This window comes from Chrysemys picta, chromosome 14 (assembly GCF_011386835.1).
Source record: "Chrysemys picta bellii isolate R12L10 chromosome 14, ASM1138683v2, whole genome shotgun sequence".
NCBI classification, from domain to species: Eukaryota; Metazoa; Chordata; order Testudines; family Emydidae; genus Chrysemys; species Chrysemys picta.
In genome coordinates this window covers 14,730,487-14,746,153 of record NC_088804.1, presented here as the reverse complement: position 1 = coordinate 14,746,153, position 15,667 = coordinate 14,730,487, and the positions used below count along the sequence as shown (strand labels likewise).

Sequence of the window (15,667 nt, the reverse complement as noted above, 5' to 3'; positions counted from 1 at the left end):
GAGGGAGGGAAGTAACTCCATTGGTGGCGGAAGAGAATGTAGTCAAAGTGGCAACAGTTTATTTATTAGCCAAAATATATACTTTCTTGTACAATTTGGTTCACACATATGTACATTTTTACTGTATATACAAAAAAAAATCGAGACACCTAATTCTCACTGGACTTCCAAAAAAACCTCACGAACTCAGCTAATCCAGATGATAGTACAGAAGCGGTTTCTTTTCTTTCTTTCTCTCTCTTTTTTTTTTTTTTTTTTTTTTTTAATTTTAATATACGGACATGCTTACAAGTTGTAACTATACAGAGTTTTTTGTTGTTGTTTTTGTTTTTTTTTACACAATCATTACAATATTAATAATAATAATAATAAAAATTAACTATGATGATGACAACGCTGATAGAACCATAGCTGCATCAAGTTGGTTCTGGGGCCTGGAAAAAAAATGACACAGAAGAAATATTTAATAGGATTTCTATTCAGGCTTAATTGGCACAGTTGATTTTTAACTTGAGATAGCATTTTGTTGTTTTTAATAAAAATAGTTAAATATAAATATTAAAAATGTCTATAAACTTTATACCCATTTTAATTAGCTGTGATGTAGAATGGGCCCAATCCGTTTTTTCCCGGCCAAAGTGTCATTGACTTGAGTGGGAGTTATGCCCGAATGAGGCTTAAGTTTCTTGTATCCCACCACCCGTCCAGTATCTTTTGCTACTATTCACTGAATTCCCCCTTTGTTTTTATCCAGGCCTGATTTTTACCTGCACTATTTAAGGGATAAGGACTATGGTAACTATTCCTGCTGCGTTGCCTATTTATTTTAACACAAACAAAAATAGTAAGCCCACAAATCAAGAAGTGCCTGATGCAACTTTGCATTGCACAAGGAATCCTTTGCAAAGTCTGGAATACTAAATTGCAAAGTCAACAATACTTATACATTAAAAATGATCATAACACCCCCACAAACCGCTTCGGGGAAGAAAAAGCTCCTTCCTTATGACTAGATACTGTAAAGGGAGCTAAAGTAGCAGAGAAAATGATCTATTTACAACTCTCTCTCTATATATATATATCCATAGGAGACTGAGGAAGTAATCTCTTACCGCCTCTGAACTGGCTGGAAAGCTGTCTTTATTAACTTTTTCTCTACTTCCAAGGCACTAGATCGATCTAAAAACAGAAGAAAAAAATGTTCCTTTTTAAACCCCCTCTCTTTTTTCCACGTCCCCGAATTAAGCCGCTGGGGATAACATTGTTGCTTAGGGGGAAGGATTGGTTGACTGTAGAAGTGACTGTAAAGTACTGACGCAAGTCTCAGCGCCAGTCTTCCCCATAAAAGAGTTCCAGCAATGACCATGTTAGCAGCAACAACAACAAAAATCTCCGTTGGTGGCAAGTAATTATTTTTACGAAATAAATAGCGTCGCCGCGTTACATTAAAAAGGAACTAGCACCGCCTATTTATTCTCTTCCATGTGAAACACAGTAAGTGACTGTATTGCGACTGACAACTATACAATTCAGACTTGCAGGTCACTGCATTGCATCACAAGTAACGCTAAATTAGAAGTAGACGTTCAAAATATAAACAAACACAAGCAACAACATCGAGAACTAGCCCTGAAACATAACTGGCCCCGCTAGCCAAGCTAGAAGAATTTTACCATTAAAAACAAAGAAGAAGTTATAAATTAACCAATTATCATTTTTCTATTCAGTTCCCCCACCCGCCCCTTTCTTGGGCTGCTAGTAATTTGGAAGAGTTGGGATTTTAAGCATTGGGGTCGTTTCATTTTTTTTAAAACTAGCCATTTCTGGGTTGATGGGTCCCCCAGCCCTCTATGTAGCTGCTCCGAGATGAGTCAAAGGGATCAAAATTCAGCCCAAAAGGGAAGCGCTGATTGTCTGTGTGTGTGTGTGTGTGTGTGTGTGTGGTGGTGGGGGAATCCAGCCAGCAAGGGACAGTGGCAGGAGGGGAGTTTCTCTGCCCGCAGGGTAGGGGGGGCCTCTTGAGCTCTGCCCCTCCACCTCTCCCCACACTCTGCCCCCCACCCAGCCCCCAGGTCCAGGAGACCCCTTAGCCATCACCTGTTCCAGCGGAGTCCGTGCTCTGAGCCTGGTCGGCGGGTCTGGAGAAGGCAGCGATGGCTGCAGCACTGGAGGCTGCGCCGGGGGTGGCCCCGAGTCCCAGCAGGTGGGGAGTGTTCAGTAAGGTGAGCGGGTGCGGATGGTGGTGGTGGGCCGAGAAAGCCCGGCTGGTCCAGTTGGGAAACTTGCCCAGCGGACAGGAGGAGACGAGTCTGTGGGGCGGAGGCGGGGCCAGCGGCAAGCTCTGGGGGGCCGCCGCTGGGGGGGAGCAGCCGCTGCCGCCCCCGGGGGACTTGCGGGGGTTGTCCGGGCTGGTGGCCGTCTCAGCCAGGGACCAGATCTTGGGCTTCTGCCCCGCGCTGGCTAAGCTGCCCTCCGTCGGGGGCGAGGCCGGGGCAGGCGGGGAGAGGCGGTGCTGCTGGTGGGGCAGCTTGAGGGGCTCCAGCCCCCCGGCGGGCGGGTGGGGGCGCTCCCCCTCCATGGCCTTGAGGAAGCGCTCCTCGGAGCCGGGCAAGTCCTCGAAGCCCTCGGAGCCTTCCGAGTCCGTCTTGGAGTCGGAGTGCAGCAGATCGGGGTCCTCCTCCAGCTCGTCCTTGTGGCTCTCCATGTGCTCCGTGTCGATGTTCTCCAGGTCGATCTCCTCCTCGTCCTCCCGCTTGTCCTCTTCCCCCTCGTGGTCGCTCCCGTAGGAGTTGCCCTCCTCGTCCGTCCGGCTGCGGGGCGCCCAGGTCATTTTATTCTCCTTTTTGAGCCGCCGCCGGGCGTTGGCGAACCAGGTGGAGACCTGGGTGAGGGTCATTTTGGTGATGATGGCCAGCATGATCTTCTCGCCCTTGGTGGGGTAGGGGTTCTTGCGGTGCTCGTTCAGCCAGGCCTTGAGGGTGCTGGTGCTCTCCCGGGTGGCGTTCTTGGGCCGGGACGGGTCCCCGAACTGGTACTGCCCATAGGGGTAGAAAGCGGGGTGGTGGTGAGGGAAGGCCGGGTGCTGGACGCCGGGGCTGTCCTTCAGCTCGTACTGGGCACCCTAGAGCCAGCGGGGAGAAGGAGAGAGAAAGGTTTCAGGGGGGGAGAATAGGGCTCTGGATGGATTTCCCCTCCCCGAGATGTCCCGGGCCACTGGGCAGGTGTGCGGGGAGCCCCCGCCAGGGCTTGGGGGCGCTTGATGATTTTTCAGACAGCAGTGAAAGGGGCCCGGTCTCTCCCTGGCTGTAAAGGCAGCGCGCAGAGCTGCCTAGGCGGCCCCGTTTGCGGGGTGCCGTCCCCCGCCGAGCGGGAGACCCCGACCTGCCTTTGCAGCCCCACTTTGCAACTTTGCAACCGCTTTTATAAAAATGGGCGCGCAGACAGCCGCGCACTCACACACCGACACACACACACACACCCTCTGTAACAACAACAACGCAGCCAGCCAGCGGCCAGTGCAGCGGCCCCCGTAGCGTGACGTGCTGTTTATAAAACACTTCTAAAGCCTTTCGGAGACCCCTAAGAGCACAAGCCGAAACTGTCAATCAAAATCTCTCCCGGCAGAAATTCAACCAGGCCCCTCTTTCGGTGCGTGAATCTTTCTCTTTTCCCGGCAGTTCACACCGCCGGCGGATTGTCACCCCTATCAAACCAGCCTGGGCGCAGCAAGAAACAACAAGCCCCCCACTTTTGTTTGTTTAAAGTTCTTAACCCTGCCCCCCTTTACCTGCCTTACTTTTAACCGGCCACCAAAAAATAAAAATAAAATCAAAATAGATCATTGTTCTTCTCCTTAATCATTAAAATCCTGCCAACGTGGAAACGTGTCCTTAAGTCGGTATTGCTTGTCCCGGCTTCACACAAACAGAAAGCAATGTAAAAAAAAAAAAAAAACCAACCACCAAAAAACCTTCCTTTCCCCCACTCCCCCCCCCCTGTTGCCCCCCCATCGAAAGCATTAGATCCAGGTGAAGATGGTCGCTCGGTTATAAAACAATCGGGGGCTTGCTAAGGCGACAGGAAGGCAGGCAAGTCGGATTTCCTTGGAAAGATTCGCCCCGGTTCTCCACTCCTGCTAGTGCCAATCGCTCCTCCGCAAAGGCCAAAGCCGAATCGTTCCGAAAACACAAACAAGCCCCCTCAAGGCAGAGGGCGAGCCAGGGGCATGGGGGGGTGGAGGATGCGGGCGGAGGTTGGCCAGGGGGGGTCTGTGCGGCTCTTACCAGCTGCGGGAAGATGGGGAGCTCGGCGGTGTAGGGCAGGAAAGCACCATATCCTTGAGCTGCCGCGGCGGCGGCGTAAGGCGCTCCGTACATGGAGGATAAAACATTGGAGAGAGTACCGGACGGGGTGAGCTCTGTCCCGCTTCGAGCGCTGCCGCTCCCCTGGCGCTCAGAGGGGTAAATCGGCCTGATATACTGGTAGCCCAGCTGGGGGAAAGACATGGTGGGCAGAGGGGGTAGGGGAGGGGGGGAAAGGAGGAGGAGGGGGGGAGAAAAAAAGGAGAGAAAGGAGAGAAAGTAGAAGGGCTTGTAGAAGAGGAGGGAGCTGGCTCGCTCGCCCTTGCTGGCTGTCTGCACTTTTCAGTGCCTCCCGCAAACTCTTGCAGACATGGGTGGGGAGGGGAGGGGGAGAGAGGGGTGTTGGAGAGGCCGTGAGCTTCCTCCTCTCGCTCTCCGGCCGCTGCTGTACACGATCCGATCGCTTCTTTCTTCTCTCACTTTTCCTATTGATCTGAGTGGACTCAGGTCAGGTCCTAACAGATTGCCTGAGATTATTGGGACTCTGGGTTCTGATTGACATTTCTAGTCTCTCGCAAGCCCCTCCTATTTCTTTTAAGTCTCTCTCTCTCTCTCCCTCTCCTGCCCAGAGCTCTCTCCCTGGGTTTGTCACTAGCTTTTTTTTCTTTCCTCCCCTTCTCTAAATCTGTTTACTGACGTCGCGATCTTTTATTTGAGTTGCTTTCAAATCTCGTTTTAGCAATCGCCAATCAGTTCTGTGTTTTACAAAGGTTTAAACCCTGCCCTACGGTTTTATAATTTATATATGTATTATATAGAGAGAGATACACACAATTATTTTTTCATAGCCCCCTTGTCCCCCCCCCCCCCCGAAATAAAAGAATTAGGAAGCTGGGGTTGGCAACTGTTGGAAAATTGCAAGCAGGAAAGAGAACAAAAAGTTATGTGAAGTATTTAAATAAAGCCTCTTTCCTTGCAGAATTTTACGTTTACAACCTTATAGTGTAGGTTCATTTTTGTTTTCTTTATTAAGATATTCCCTCCCCCTACTCCTCCCCTTTCCCCCGGCCCTAGCATGGGTTACATCTCCTAATATAGATTTAAAGTCTATTAGATTTTGTAATTTGCATTTCCAGAGACAGTTTGAAATTTCCTAATTCTGAATCTTTAAGGAGTTCTCTACATTATTTGTCTAGCCTAACTGTGGGCAGATACAGTGAAAAAGTGAAGTTAATTTTCTTCCTAATAAGAGACTTCAAAGAGTTGTAGGGTCACAATTTTACATCAAAGGCAGAAAAGAAGGCAAATTAAAATCCTAACAAAGAAGAGACGGGAGCAGCCCTCTGGGCCATTAGTAAATACGTGGTGTGAAGAAAGGGACAATGACAGGCACTGGAATTAAACTAATTAACACCTTTTTGTCTTGGTGCGAAATCTCTAATTAGGAAATTTATGATCATTTTGCTTAGTCCCTCTGTTCTGAATCACTACACGTGCAGCCTTACCTGGGACACAGAACAATTGCAATGGGTGTAGTGCCATAATGTTTTAAAGAGTTACTGGGAGCAAGTCGAAATGTGTTTTAATTACTGGATAACCTTATTTTATGATCAACGCAGTTTGAGATACTGTTTTTCTGCAACCAGCGTGTGGATTGTAATTGTAGCGTTTTAAGAGGAGTTAAAATGCATTTAAGACAAAGTGGGTGTCTTGAAAGAAAAGGTATCTCCTGACTTGTTACCGTTGTGTTGGAGGGCTCGAGTAAATGGAACATAAAAAGTGTTGGCAACCTGTAGAGTTAAGACTTGTTAGAGCAAAATTCTGAATTTACCACTGTTGCTTTTTTGGAATTAAATGAATTAAAAACAAACCTCTGAAGGTTCTTCTGGGGCGTTTATATTTGTTATGCTGGAGAGTCATTTAATCATATTCTCCCATGTTTTTGAATACTTTGTGGATTTATTACCATTAAAATATGATTTAGCTACAGTATAATAACTGCGCTCACAGTATGGCTTTTTACAACTGCATTTCTTTAAAAAATGAAATTCATGTCAGATTATACAGTTAAAGGAATCGACCTTCATAGCTTGCTATAATAAAACTATATCATCTTGTAATAAATACGGATTATGGCAAAGCAAGACCCAGAATTAAAATTCCCTGAATCAATATATGAAAATCTGTAGGAAACATCTCTAAACGTATTAAGTTCATCTTTATAGCATCCCCTATCTGCTAATCTAGCTCAAAAACAACTCTGGGTTGGAGGAATTTATTTTCTCCTATTCAACTTTGCTCTTGTAATAGGTTTTTATAATATAATGTAATGGAGATAATATTAAATTCAGTTGTATGTTTGTTTCTTTTTAATTCAAAAGGAAAGTAGTGAGTGAAGCCTGTGTCCTTGTTTCTTTTAATTCTCTGTACAATTGCAAGGTTTGATCGCTGCGATTCTTAGAAGGTTTGGAAATAGCTTCAAAGCGGAACACAACTTTTAGGAATGTATTTTATACGGGGGAGGGAGGAAAGGTAAAAGTGTCAGAGAAATTAATTTTCATTTGCTCAATTCTCAGCAGGTAGCCCCATAATTCTACCTACTAGTCTACATACATATTACATATTGTACCCACACTCACACATGATAGATTTGCATACACACAGCCCAGACCTAACGCATCTGACGCGTATTTTTATTGTGGCTTCACGATTGACATCACTACTGCTCATTTACTGAGTTTATGAAGCTGGCAAGATTATTTTATTATCTCATCCTACTGTCTTGTGTCATCAAGATAGATTTTTAATCAACAATACAATCAATATAAGTTCATCCCGAACGGGAAAATACACGTGTTCGACATGGATTGTTGTACTGATTCTAATTCATGACTGACATTAGTAGAAGCTGACTATAGTATAGAGAAGGAATCTGGGTTTCTTTGGCACTTTAAAGTGCAGATAAAACCAAAAGCCTGTGTGTGTGTGTGGGGGGGAGAGAAACCGCCGCTACCCAGGTGAAATAAAAATGTAGAAATTCACCCTACTATCAAACAGCACGTAGAAAAGAAGTGAGATTGAAGATACGTGAGAGCAAATGCAAGCCCTGACAGAGGGAATATGGGAGGCGAGAAATTTATGGGGGCGAATGAATTCAGGTCAGGATGAGGATGAATGATGGTTTATTAATGGGAAAGAAACGGACAGGAAATGTAGCCGCACCAAATGGACTGGAGGAGAAATCTGCAAAGCTATCGCTGTTAAGCGGAGAGGTTCAAAAGAAACCCGAAAAACAACCACCAGGAGCAGGGGAGAGAAAAGACACCAGCCGAACTATGGCAGGGGAATGTTCAAAGCATCTCCCCGGCCAGAAACGCACATGGCACCGGGAGGATGGAAACACCAGCATGTGACAGCCCGTGCCGCCTAGGGAGAGGGCTGCGGATGGGGCAGGGAACTTGCTAAGCGTGGAGCCATTAAAACAGCAGCCTTGCCTTCAAACCAGGCAGAGCTAAAGAGTGGGAAGGAAGAAAAAAGCAACGCTGAAGGAAGGGTGGAAGAGAGAAAAAAATAATAGACGGCAGACGGATGCAAAGCAGAGAAGTGGGACACATTTTGCTAAACATCTGGCAACAGACAGGAGAAATAAAGTGAACCCTGCAGCTGTCTAGCAGCGAATGTGCCTGCCCAGATGGAGAAGAAACCTATTCAGGGGCAAGCTGGCTAAAGCCAATAGGACTGAAAGTATCTGCTGCTCCCCCAGGTCAGCCGGCTTGTCTCTGTGCAGCGCTCCTACTCCGGACAGACACGTGTCTTCTGGCCGGGATCTGTCAAAGCTGGGAGAGCTGCTTCTGATTTATTACCCCAAACATCCATACTCTCCCTCCCTGGGTCTACTTCCCTCCCTCCCCGGCTCACTCACACGCTCACTGAGCTAAAACCAAATCTCCTCAAACTTCAACAGAGCCTCCTTGACTCCAAGCTCTGAGGCCGAAGCCGGGACCCTGTAATAAGGAAAATGCGGAGTGAGACCAAGAAGCGTGCGCTGGATTTCTGTTCATTTGTACCGAAGCTGCTGCGGCTTTCGCTTCTCCCCACGCAAACAGAGCCTCAGTCCTTCTGTGGGCGCAAGAAGAAATTCTGCGGGCAGGACGCAAGCCCTGTGCATAAAACATCCCTGCCCAGAAGTATTTGGACCGTTATTTAATATGTATATAAATGAATCAAAGATCCTGTCACACCCTATATGGGCTTGATCGCCCTGACATTTCGTACCACTCACATTCTGCTGCGCCCAGATACATCAGGTCGCAGACTATATAAAGTGGACACTGTGCCATGTTTTATTCTGTTTCCTTTGAACGTCTCCCTCGCTCGCTCTATAAACATCCACAGTTCTAGAGATACTAGCTAGGAAAAAGGGGAACTGTGGCCCAGATAACCCGTCGAGACTTTGAATTCAGGACCCCAGTCTGGTAGAATGGGTGTTACTGGTTGGAAGTTGTTGAAAAGCTGTCACTGAAGCTGTGAGTTTAATTAGGCTCTTACTTGCCCTTGTGAAGTCCAATTTCCGGGACGATTATGATAACTGCTTGATTAGGAACTGTGGATTGCCAAAGCGTTGGCAATTTTCACAATCAACACAGAGGGAAAACAAAAGGCTGAAAACACTGAACACACAGCCAATATACAAGCCCTAGAGGTAGGGAAGGCAGGGTATAAACAAACAAGTGAAATCAGGGAAAGGGTGGCAGTTAAAAAGGAGTTAAAACTAAAAGGAAAGATCAAAGAGTTGAGTAAAAGACTCTTCAAATTACACGTTTGAAGCTTTTCCATAATTCCAAGGCGACAGATAGATAACAAGCTGCACATTCGTTATCACATATGGAATCAATCTTAAAGGAGTCTCTTGATCAAAATCTGTTAATTGCAGTGACATATGATTTGGAAAGAAAACACAATTAATGACCCTTCATGTGAAGGCTTTGGGAAGAGGCCACTGACAATTCGCGTTTTACAACCGACATCAACTTTTTTTATTTGTAAGCTATTAGAAGGAGACATTCATAAAACCTTTGCGTTTGTTTTGTCTCCTCTTATCTAAGGTTTCTTTACAAAAGGGAGGGGGCCAGAATGTGTGTGTGTTTCCTTAAGGGGTTTGGGAGCTAAAATGATTTAGTGCCTTGTCTGTAAATCTAATGACCTACGGTGAGAGAAAAAAAAATACTTCGTCTTTTATTATTACCATTTGTGGGGAGCGTTACCAGGAAACAGCAGAACCCTTTTCAAATTGTAAATATATGTATCCATCTTAAAACCATTGTTACACAGATTCCCCCCCCCCCAAAAGCGAAATAAAGAAACTCTGCCAAATAACATTCTAGCGCCCTCTGTCCATGGCAGCTGGGCCGTCTCTAGCCCTGACCATTTCAAAGGTATTTAGTAATTGTCATCAACAAGAGACCACGTTCTATTTTCATATCGGTGCCGCACCCCCTGTAGTTAAAAAACCCGATAGGGGTGTGTGTTTCAAACCGATTTGTGCGCCACACGTTTTATAATATTAGCCAAGGAGGCAGCAACATTTTTAAAAGCTTTATTCTATCATTAAAAGGTAATGGTTTTGTTTTAGGGGGGGGGGAGAGAGAGAGGGAGGGAGGGAGAGGTTCATTTGAAGGTTATAAAGCATACACTTCAATAGGATCGAAGTGAAATTAGTTAATAAGAAAATGCTGGCCAGAAGCTCTCTGGGCTTTTAAGTGCTCTCTCGGCCATTTAAGGAAATTGAATAAGAACAGACTTAGTTACCTGTAGACCTAAGTATTATCTCCAGTCCTCCATGGAGGCGAGATGGAAGACTGGTGCCTCTCAGACTCCCAAAGTTCTGTGCAGCGCCTGTCAGAATAGTTCCCCTTTCTGCACAGAATAGTTTTTGTTTTTGTTTAACATAGCAAGCTATAGTATTTACCATATAGGGTTAAGCAAAGGTAAGAGGCCATTAGCAGATGCTTTAGACTTCCAGGGCAGTTCTGGAAAACAAGACTCGACCGCTTTGGAAAAGCTGGCCTCTCGGCATTCTTGTTTCTCTTTCATTTCTAGGAGCTTTCTGTGGTGCTCTACAGATTTGTATTCGGAATGTTGCCAGTCGGTCACAGTATTGTGTTACCTAACTTCCTATCTGTTGCCTTTCTCTCTCTCTCTCTCTGTTTAAATTTTATAGATTTTTGAGGTGTTAATAAAACCTTTCCCTTGGTAAATGGTTTATTAGAAACTACACCGAATGCTGGAAAGACTTCAGAAAAGCCGTGTTCAGGACTGAGAGATTGGGAGAAGGCTTTTGTCCAAAAATGCATAATTACTGCGAATCTTAGGAAACATTAATCTTTATAGGAATTCGTGATTCATATCTGTGGTTTGACCATTTAGGTGATTTATAATCTGTTAGTACAATCCACTAATTTTATGCCAATAGATTTTATGTACACTGTTAGAGTTTCCATAGTCCATGGAAATGAGTGGCTTTTGTGTTAATGTAGCTATTTTACTTTGATATCCAGCGAGGGATGTTTCCCTTGCTCATAAACTAGGGGAGGTTATTGGGTGAGGGGAAAGTAGGTAGAAAGTACAAATGCTGATGGGGAAAGTTCCCCTATCCGTTTTCCTCTAGACCTTTCAAAGCTGAAATCAAAGATTCACCCATCACACTTAGTATCAGGCGGGCCGGTTAATAGGCAGCTCTAGCCAGAAAGACCCATTTTGCGCACTCTTTATGTTGTTTGTATTCTAGTCACGTCTATTACAAACTATACGGCGTACACACACAGGTTTGGCCCAGTGACTCTCTGGCTACAAAGTGAGGCTGCTGGAGAAGTTGAGTGAAATAATTGATGGGGAAGGCCAGGGCTGCAAGTGTCGCTTTAGTCCTTTAGGTGCCCCCATCACTGCTCCTTTGTAAATATTAGCCTCTGTTGATCTTGGGCTGAACAGGGGTCCTGGGGTTTTATTAGGGACTTTAGACCTGATTATTCCCCCACCTGCCGCACGCTGCTATTTACCCTTGTTTGTCCTCGGTGAAATCTCTGATGCTTGCTCTGAGGCTGAGATGGGCGCGGGGGGGGGGGTTCTTTCTTTCCTCCCCCCGCGAGCTGCCTCTAGACAAATGCCACAGGGACGCGTTAACTGATCAGTGTAAACAGAGCCTGCTAGGGCCAGCTCATGGGCTGCCAAGCCCCAACCAACCAGCCACGGCCACCCCCGTTCGCCCCCCGTCTCTCTCCCTTAGATTAGCTGAAGTTATGGCATGATTCGAAACCACCAAACTCGGGTCGGTTTATGTCGTGCTTCCCAAGACTAGAGATCCTGCGATAGGTCTGTAGAAACCCTGCCAGGTTGGGGAGAGCCTGCATTAACCAACCGTGCTCCTTGTAAATTTACTCCCGCCGTTACCCCCCCCCCCCCGCCCCCGGGCTTCTTTTAAAAACTGCACTGCCCCAAAGGGGTCTGATAATGGGTCGTCCGCAAATGCACTAACAACCCGTCTCCTGCCCCACAGCGATCACCCCTACCAGGATCAAATGTTTCTGACCCCAGTCAACATATTTGCTTGGTGACTTTGCACGTAGACGGGCATTTTGACGCTATCAGATCCACATGGTCAATTTGTATAAAATAAAAGATAATCCTCCCTTGTATGTAATTCCAGATACCACAGAGTAGCTCCTGACCTTTGACATCTTGTACATTTCGTCATTCTACATTCATCACCCGGGAGACGCAATCTAATTATAATAATATTATTGTATTAATTACACTTATTCAAACAGGCCCGAAGATCTTACAACCCACATCCACCTGGAATGCTACTTGGATTCAGAAACAAATTCTCCATTAGCTTGAAAGGTAACCTTTACAGATGGCAACGCCCAAGGTATCAAAAAACCCATCATCTCTCAACCTGCGATTTTCCATTCCCTGAGCGGGGGTAGGATATTTTTAATCAGAATCTCATTCTGATTTAAATATCAAAGCCATTGTGCAGGTACATGTTCTATCTCAACTTTTATACTGCGATTACTATTGCATAACTGCTTGAGTTGCTCCTCATTCCATAGCTGCTGCCTTATATCAGTAACAAACAAGCATTGATTTTATGGTAAAGTCACTTTGGGATGGGAATGAGTAACTCCAGGCAGTGCGATCACTGTATTACATGGAAATGGCCCAGGTAACAAGATGAACATTGATTCAGCATTATGTTTGATCAATAATGAAATAAGTAACTTCAGGGCCAAATTAAAATGCAAGCTGGCTTGACGCTGCCAGCTTCTGGGCTAAGTGACAAGGCTAATTCAGCAGGGAAATGGCAATATTTGCATTAGAGGCTGCATCTGTTGTTTGGTGGAAGTGGTTGGATCGGTCATAATGCTGTATAAAACAATGGCCTGGAACACATTTGAAATGAACTCCGGCGTGTACAGAAAGTTTGCATGAAGATGTTACAAATGGTGGCGTTTGGGTCTGAAACTCATGCAGCCATTTCAAATGGAGGACAGTTTAACACACTGTTTGTACCCCGACCGTAAGGAGAGTGCTTGGTATGGCACTTCGCTCTGGCTTTTGGAAATGACTAAGGAGAACGACACAAATTCTTCAAGGCAGGAGAACAGAAAATCACGGTTCCGTTTCCCACTTCCCCAGATGGTGTTAATACTTAGAAAAGGCAAGATGCTTTTAAAAAGCCGGTGACACAAAGGGCTCCACCCTCTTTATTTCCCTCCCCCCCCCTCCTCCCAAAAAGCTTCTAGGTATTTTAAAAGCGAGCACCGAAAGGGAAGTGATCTAAGCGACGGGTGGTAGCATGACCCACGCTCCCAGTATTGGTGGCCTTTGCCCCAGTTTATCTGCTGTTTTCTCCATGGCTAGTTTTTACAGCTCTGCCATCATTATTGAAACCGTGACACACATTGATTTCCAATAGAGATTCTCGCCTTCAGCCAGAGAGCACAGACACTGGGGCATGGACCGGGTTACCAAGTGTCAAACCTCTGCTAGGAGGAAGAGAAAAGGGGGAGAAGGAGGAGGAGACCCTTTGCCCCAGATCTTCGGGTGTGGGTCATTGCAAAAATCCACTAGGTTACAAAGGCATTCGGCTGGCTGGGTGGGAAACAGGCTGCCTCTCTGAGCCTTGACGACGAAGAGAGATTACAATTTAGAAAGCAATAAGCATGGAGGAAATATGTAGGCAGCCTGAGCCGTCGGTGTGTGGAGGGAGGGAGGAGTCAGACAGCGACAAGAAAGGGCTGCTTGGGTCTAGAGGAAAGAGGAGACCTTGACCGATCTAGAGCGTAGATGAGGAAAACCAACTTCCACCCTATTTTTTTTACTTCTCTCCCACTCATTCCAGATATACCTGTATACGCCAGGGCAGCTGAAAACATCAGCAGCTCACACTGGCCTCATACCAGGGAAATATTCTGCGAAATAACTGGCCGCTGAGAGGCTCCTAAAAAATTCAACACTAAAATTCGATTCGGCATAGACCTTGGAACAACAAGAAAGTGGGTGTGCAAAAAATAAAATAAAAATAAAAAATCTTCTCCTCTAACTGGCGTATTCCCTAAATTTCCTTAAAAGGAGCAGGAGAAGAAGGGAGAGGAGGAATAAACCCCCACACCTGCCTGACATCACGTTTAGGAACACAAATTGGTCGAGGGCAGAGTTATCCCTTCAACAGGTTTATCCCTGACATTGGCACCATTTGGGTAGGTTCCTTTCTGTACGTTGGTCACACTAAGCCCTTTATCCGCTGCCTCATTACAGGAATGTCGCGGCACATGCCGAATTTGTCATCAGCCCAGAAACTTGACCCCTCAACAGACTCCACTGTTCTACAGTTGCCAGGTGAAGAAATGGAGAGGAGTGGGGGGTTGAACCCGACTTACAAGAACAAATAGACTGAAAATAACATTCAAAAAGTAAACTGAACTGGTTAAAAAAAGAGTGGACTGGAAACCACCTTAAACTAAATGGAAACGCTAATGAACACGGATGGGAATAGCCAAACTTCGCCAGGGCCCGTTAATTAGCGTAGTCCTATAAAGACGAGGACAGACAAAGTATTGGGCCAGCAACCTTTTAGTGATGGTGAAAAGGAGACGCAGTGAAAAGCTCGCATAAGGCCAGCGAGGATATGGGACTATGATATGGAGGCAGGTTTCAGAGAGCAGTGTTTAGTGGGGTTGTCTTTTACTTTAGAGGACATGCAGCAAACCGTTCTGAATTTCTACAAGGCTGTACAGTCCCTAAACCCGTTTTAGGGAATTTTGGATACTAACTCTGGGTGGGATCCTGAGGGAAGATTGCTGGCTTTACTACAATCATAGCAACTTTGCACAGAGTCAAACCACGGTGACAGAACATCGGAGAACAGAGCCCGGGTTTTTGGAGATTGATCTAGCGGTTTATTTGGTAGCACTATTAAGTTATAGCACCTCTCAAAGAGTCCTGTTGTGGACCCTCTCTCTCTACACCACCCCCCAGTCAATTGCTAACCCTTGAACTAAGACGGTTTCAAGATAGACTATAGGAGAAGATTAACAGAACAGGGTATATGTTCCTAGACCGTATTGATGCGTATATGGAAACCGTACAAAATGCTTCGGCGTTTTCTATCACAGTACAATATGTGTACATGATTAAATACACACGCACTTTAGCGCTCAGTACTATACTCTGTGTGCAGAGATAATATAATACATATGTCCTTACGGATTGTACACACTGCATATTGAAACCTGTGCAAGGGATGGTTGCTACTGTTATTGCTATTTTCTTAAACGGGTCAAATGCGATCGTTCGGTGTTATTGATCCCTGCAAAGGCTAGCAGTGATTTGCTGAAAGTAAGTAAGGGTGAGCATTTCAGTGTAAAGAACTCTTCTGGAATTAGCCTTGGAAAGATAACGTTGCAGCTCGTAGCAGAGGCAGATGTTGCCCGTTACAGGACTGCGGAGCAGTCCTGACACAGGGTAGGAGTGTGGAGTAGGGGAAGCGAGAGTCAAGGCAGAGCACGCAAGAGAGGACGGGGGCATGGAATGTACATCAGTTCCCGGAAAGGCTGAAACAGACCGATGCGTTTCTAAAACCCGATTGCCCAGGGATGCAGTGTTTTTAAAGCCCGCCTTCCGCTCCACCAGAGCACACTAGCAAAGGGCGCTTTCCTAGTAATTATTTTGCAGGGGAAATAAGAAAATGTTTGTTATTGACTGGCAAGATTTGCTTTCGCCAGCAATGTTCCTCCCTCCCCCATTGAGCCTCTTTCACATTGCAACACAGTAGCTAAATATGTAAGGACGGGATAGGTAACTTC

The 15,667-nt window shown here is 45.9% G+C and overlaps 1 protein-coding gene and 1 long non-coding RNA gene across 3 annotated transcripts in view; one reads left to right on the top strand and one right to left on the bottom strand.

Annotated features, from left to right (window-relative positions):
- Positions 1–240: 240 nt before the first annotated feature.
- Positions 241–4,853, bottom strand: IRX3 (iroquois homeobox 3). 2 transcript variants are annotated; one of them, XM_005289785.4, is made up of 4 exons: positions 4,284–4,850; positions 2,098–3,121; positions 1,113–1,179; positions 241–434 (listed from the first exon to the last, which is right to left on the bottom strand). In XM_005289785.4, the coding sequence occupies exons 1-4, from the start codon at positions 4,503–4,505 to the stop codon at positions 380–382; spliced, it is 1,368 nt and encodes a 455-aa protein (XP_005289842.1). In that variant the 5' UTR covers positions 4,506–4,850; the 3' UTR covers positions 241–379. The 2 variants fall into 2 exon arrangements, with proteins under 2 accessions (XP_005289842.1, XP_005289843.1); XM_005289786.4 differs by lacking the exon at positions 1,113–1,179 and having other exon boundaries at positions 4,284–4,853.
- Positions 4,854–4,995: 142 nt separating this feature from the next.
- LOC135975598 (uncharacterized) overlaps positions 4,996–15,667 on the top strand; it is a 13,571-nt gene continuing 2,899 nt past the window's right edge. The window contains exons 1-3 of the long non-coding RNA XR_010592531.1: positions 4,996–10,288; positions 12,125–12,200; positions 14,121–15,667. The exon at positions 14,121–15,667 is cut by the window's right edge and continues 2,899 nt beyond it. This is a non-coding gene — a long non-coding RNA (uncharacterized LOC135975598). The remainder of the gene's footprint in view (positions 10,289–12,124; positions 12,201–14,120) is intronic.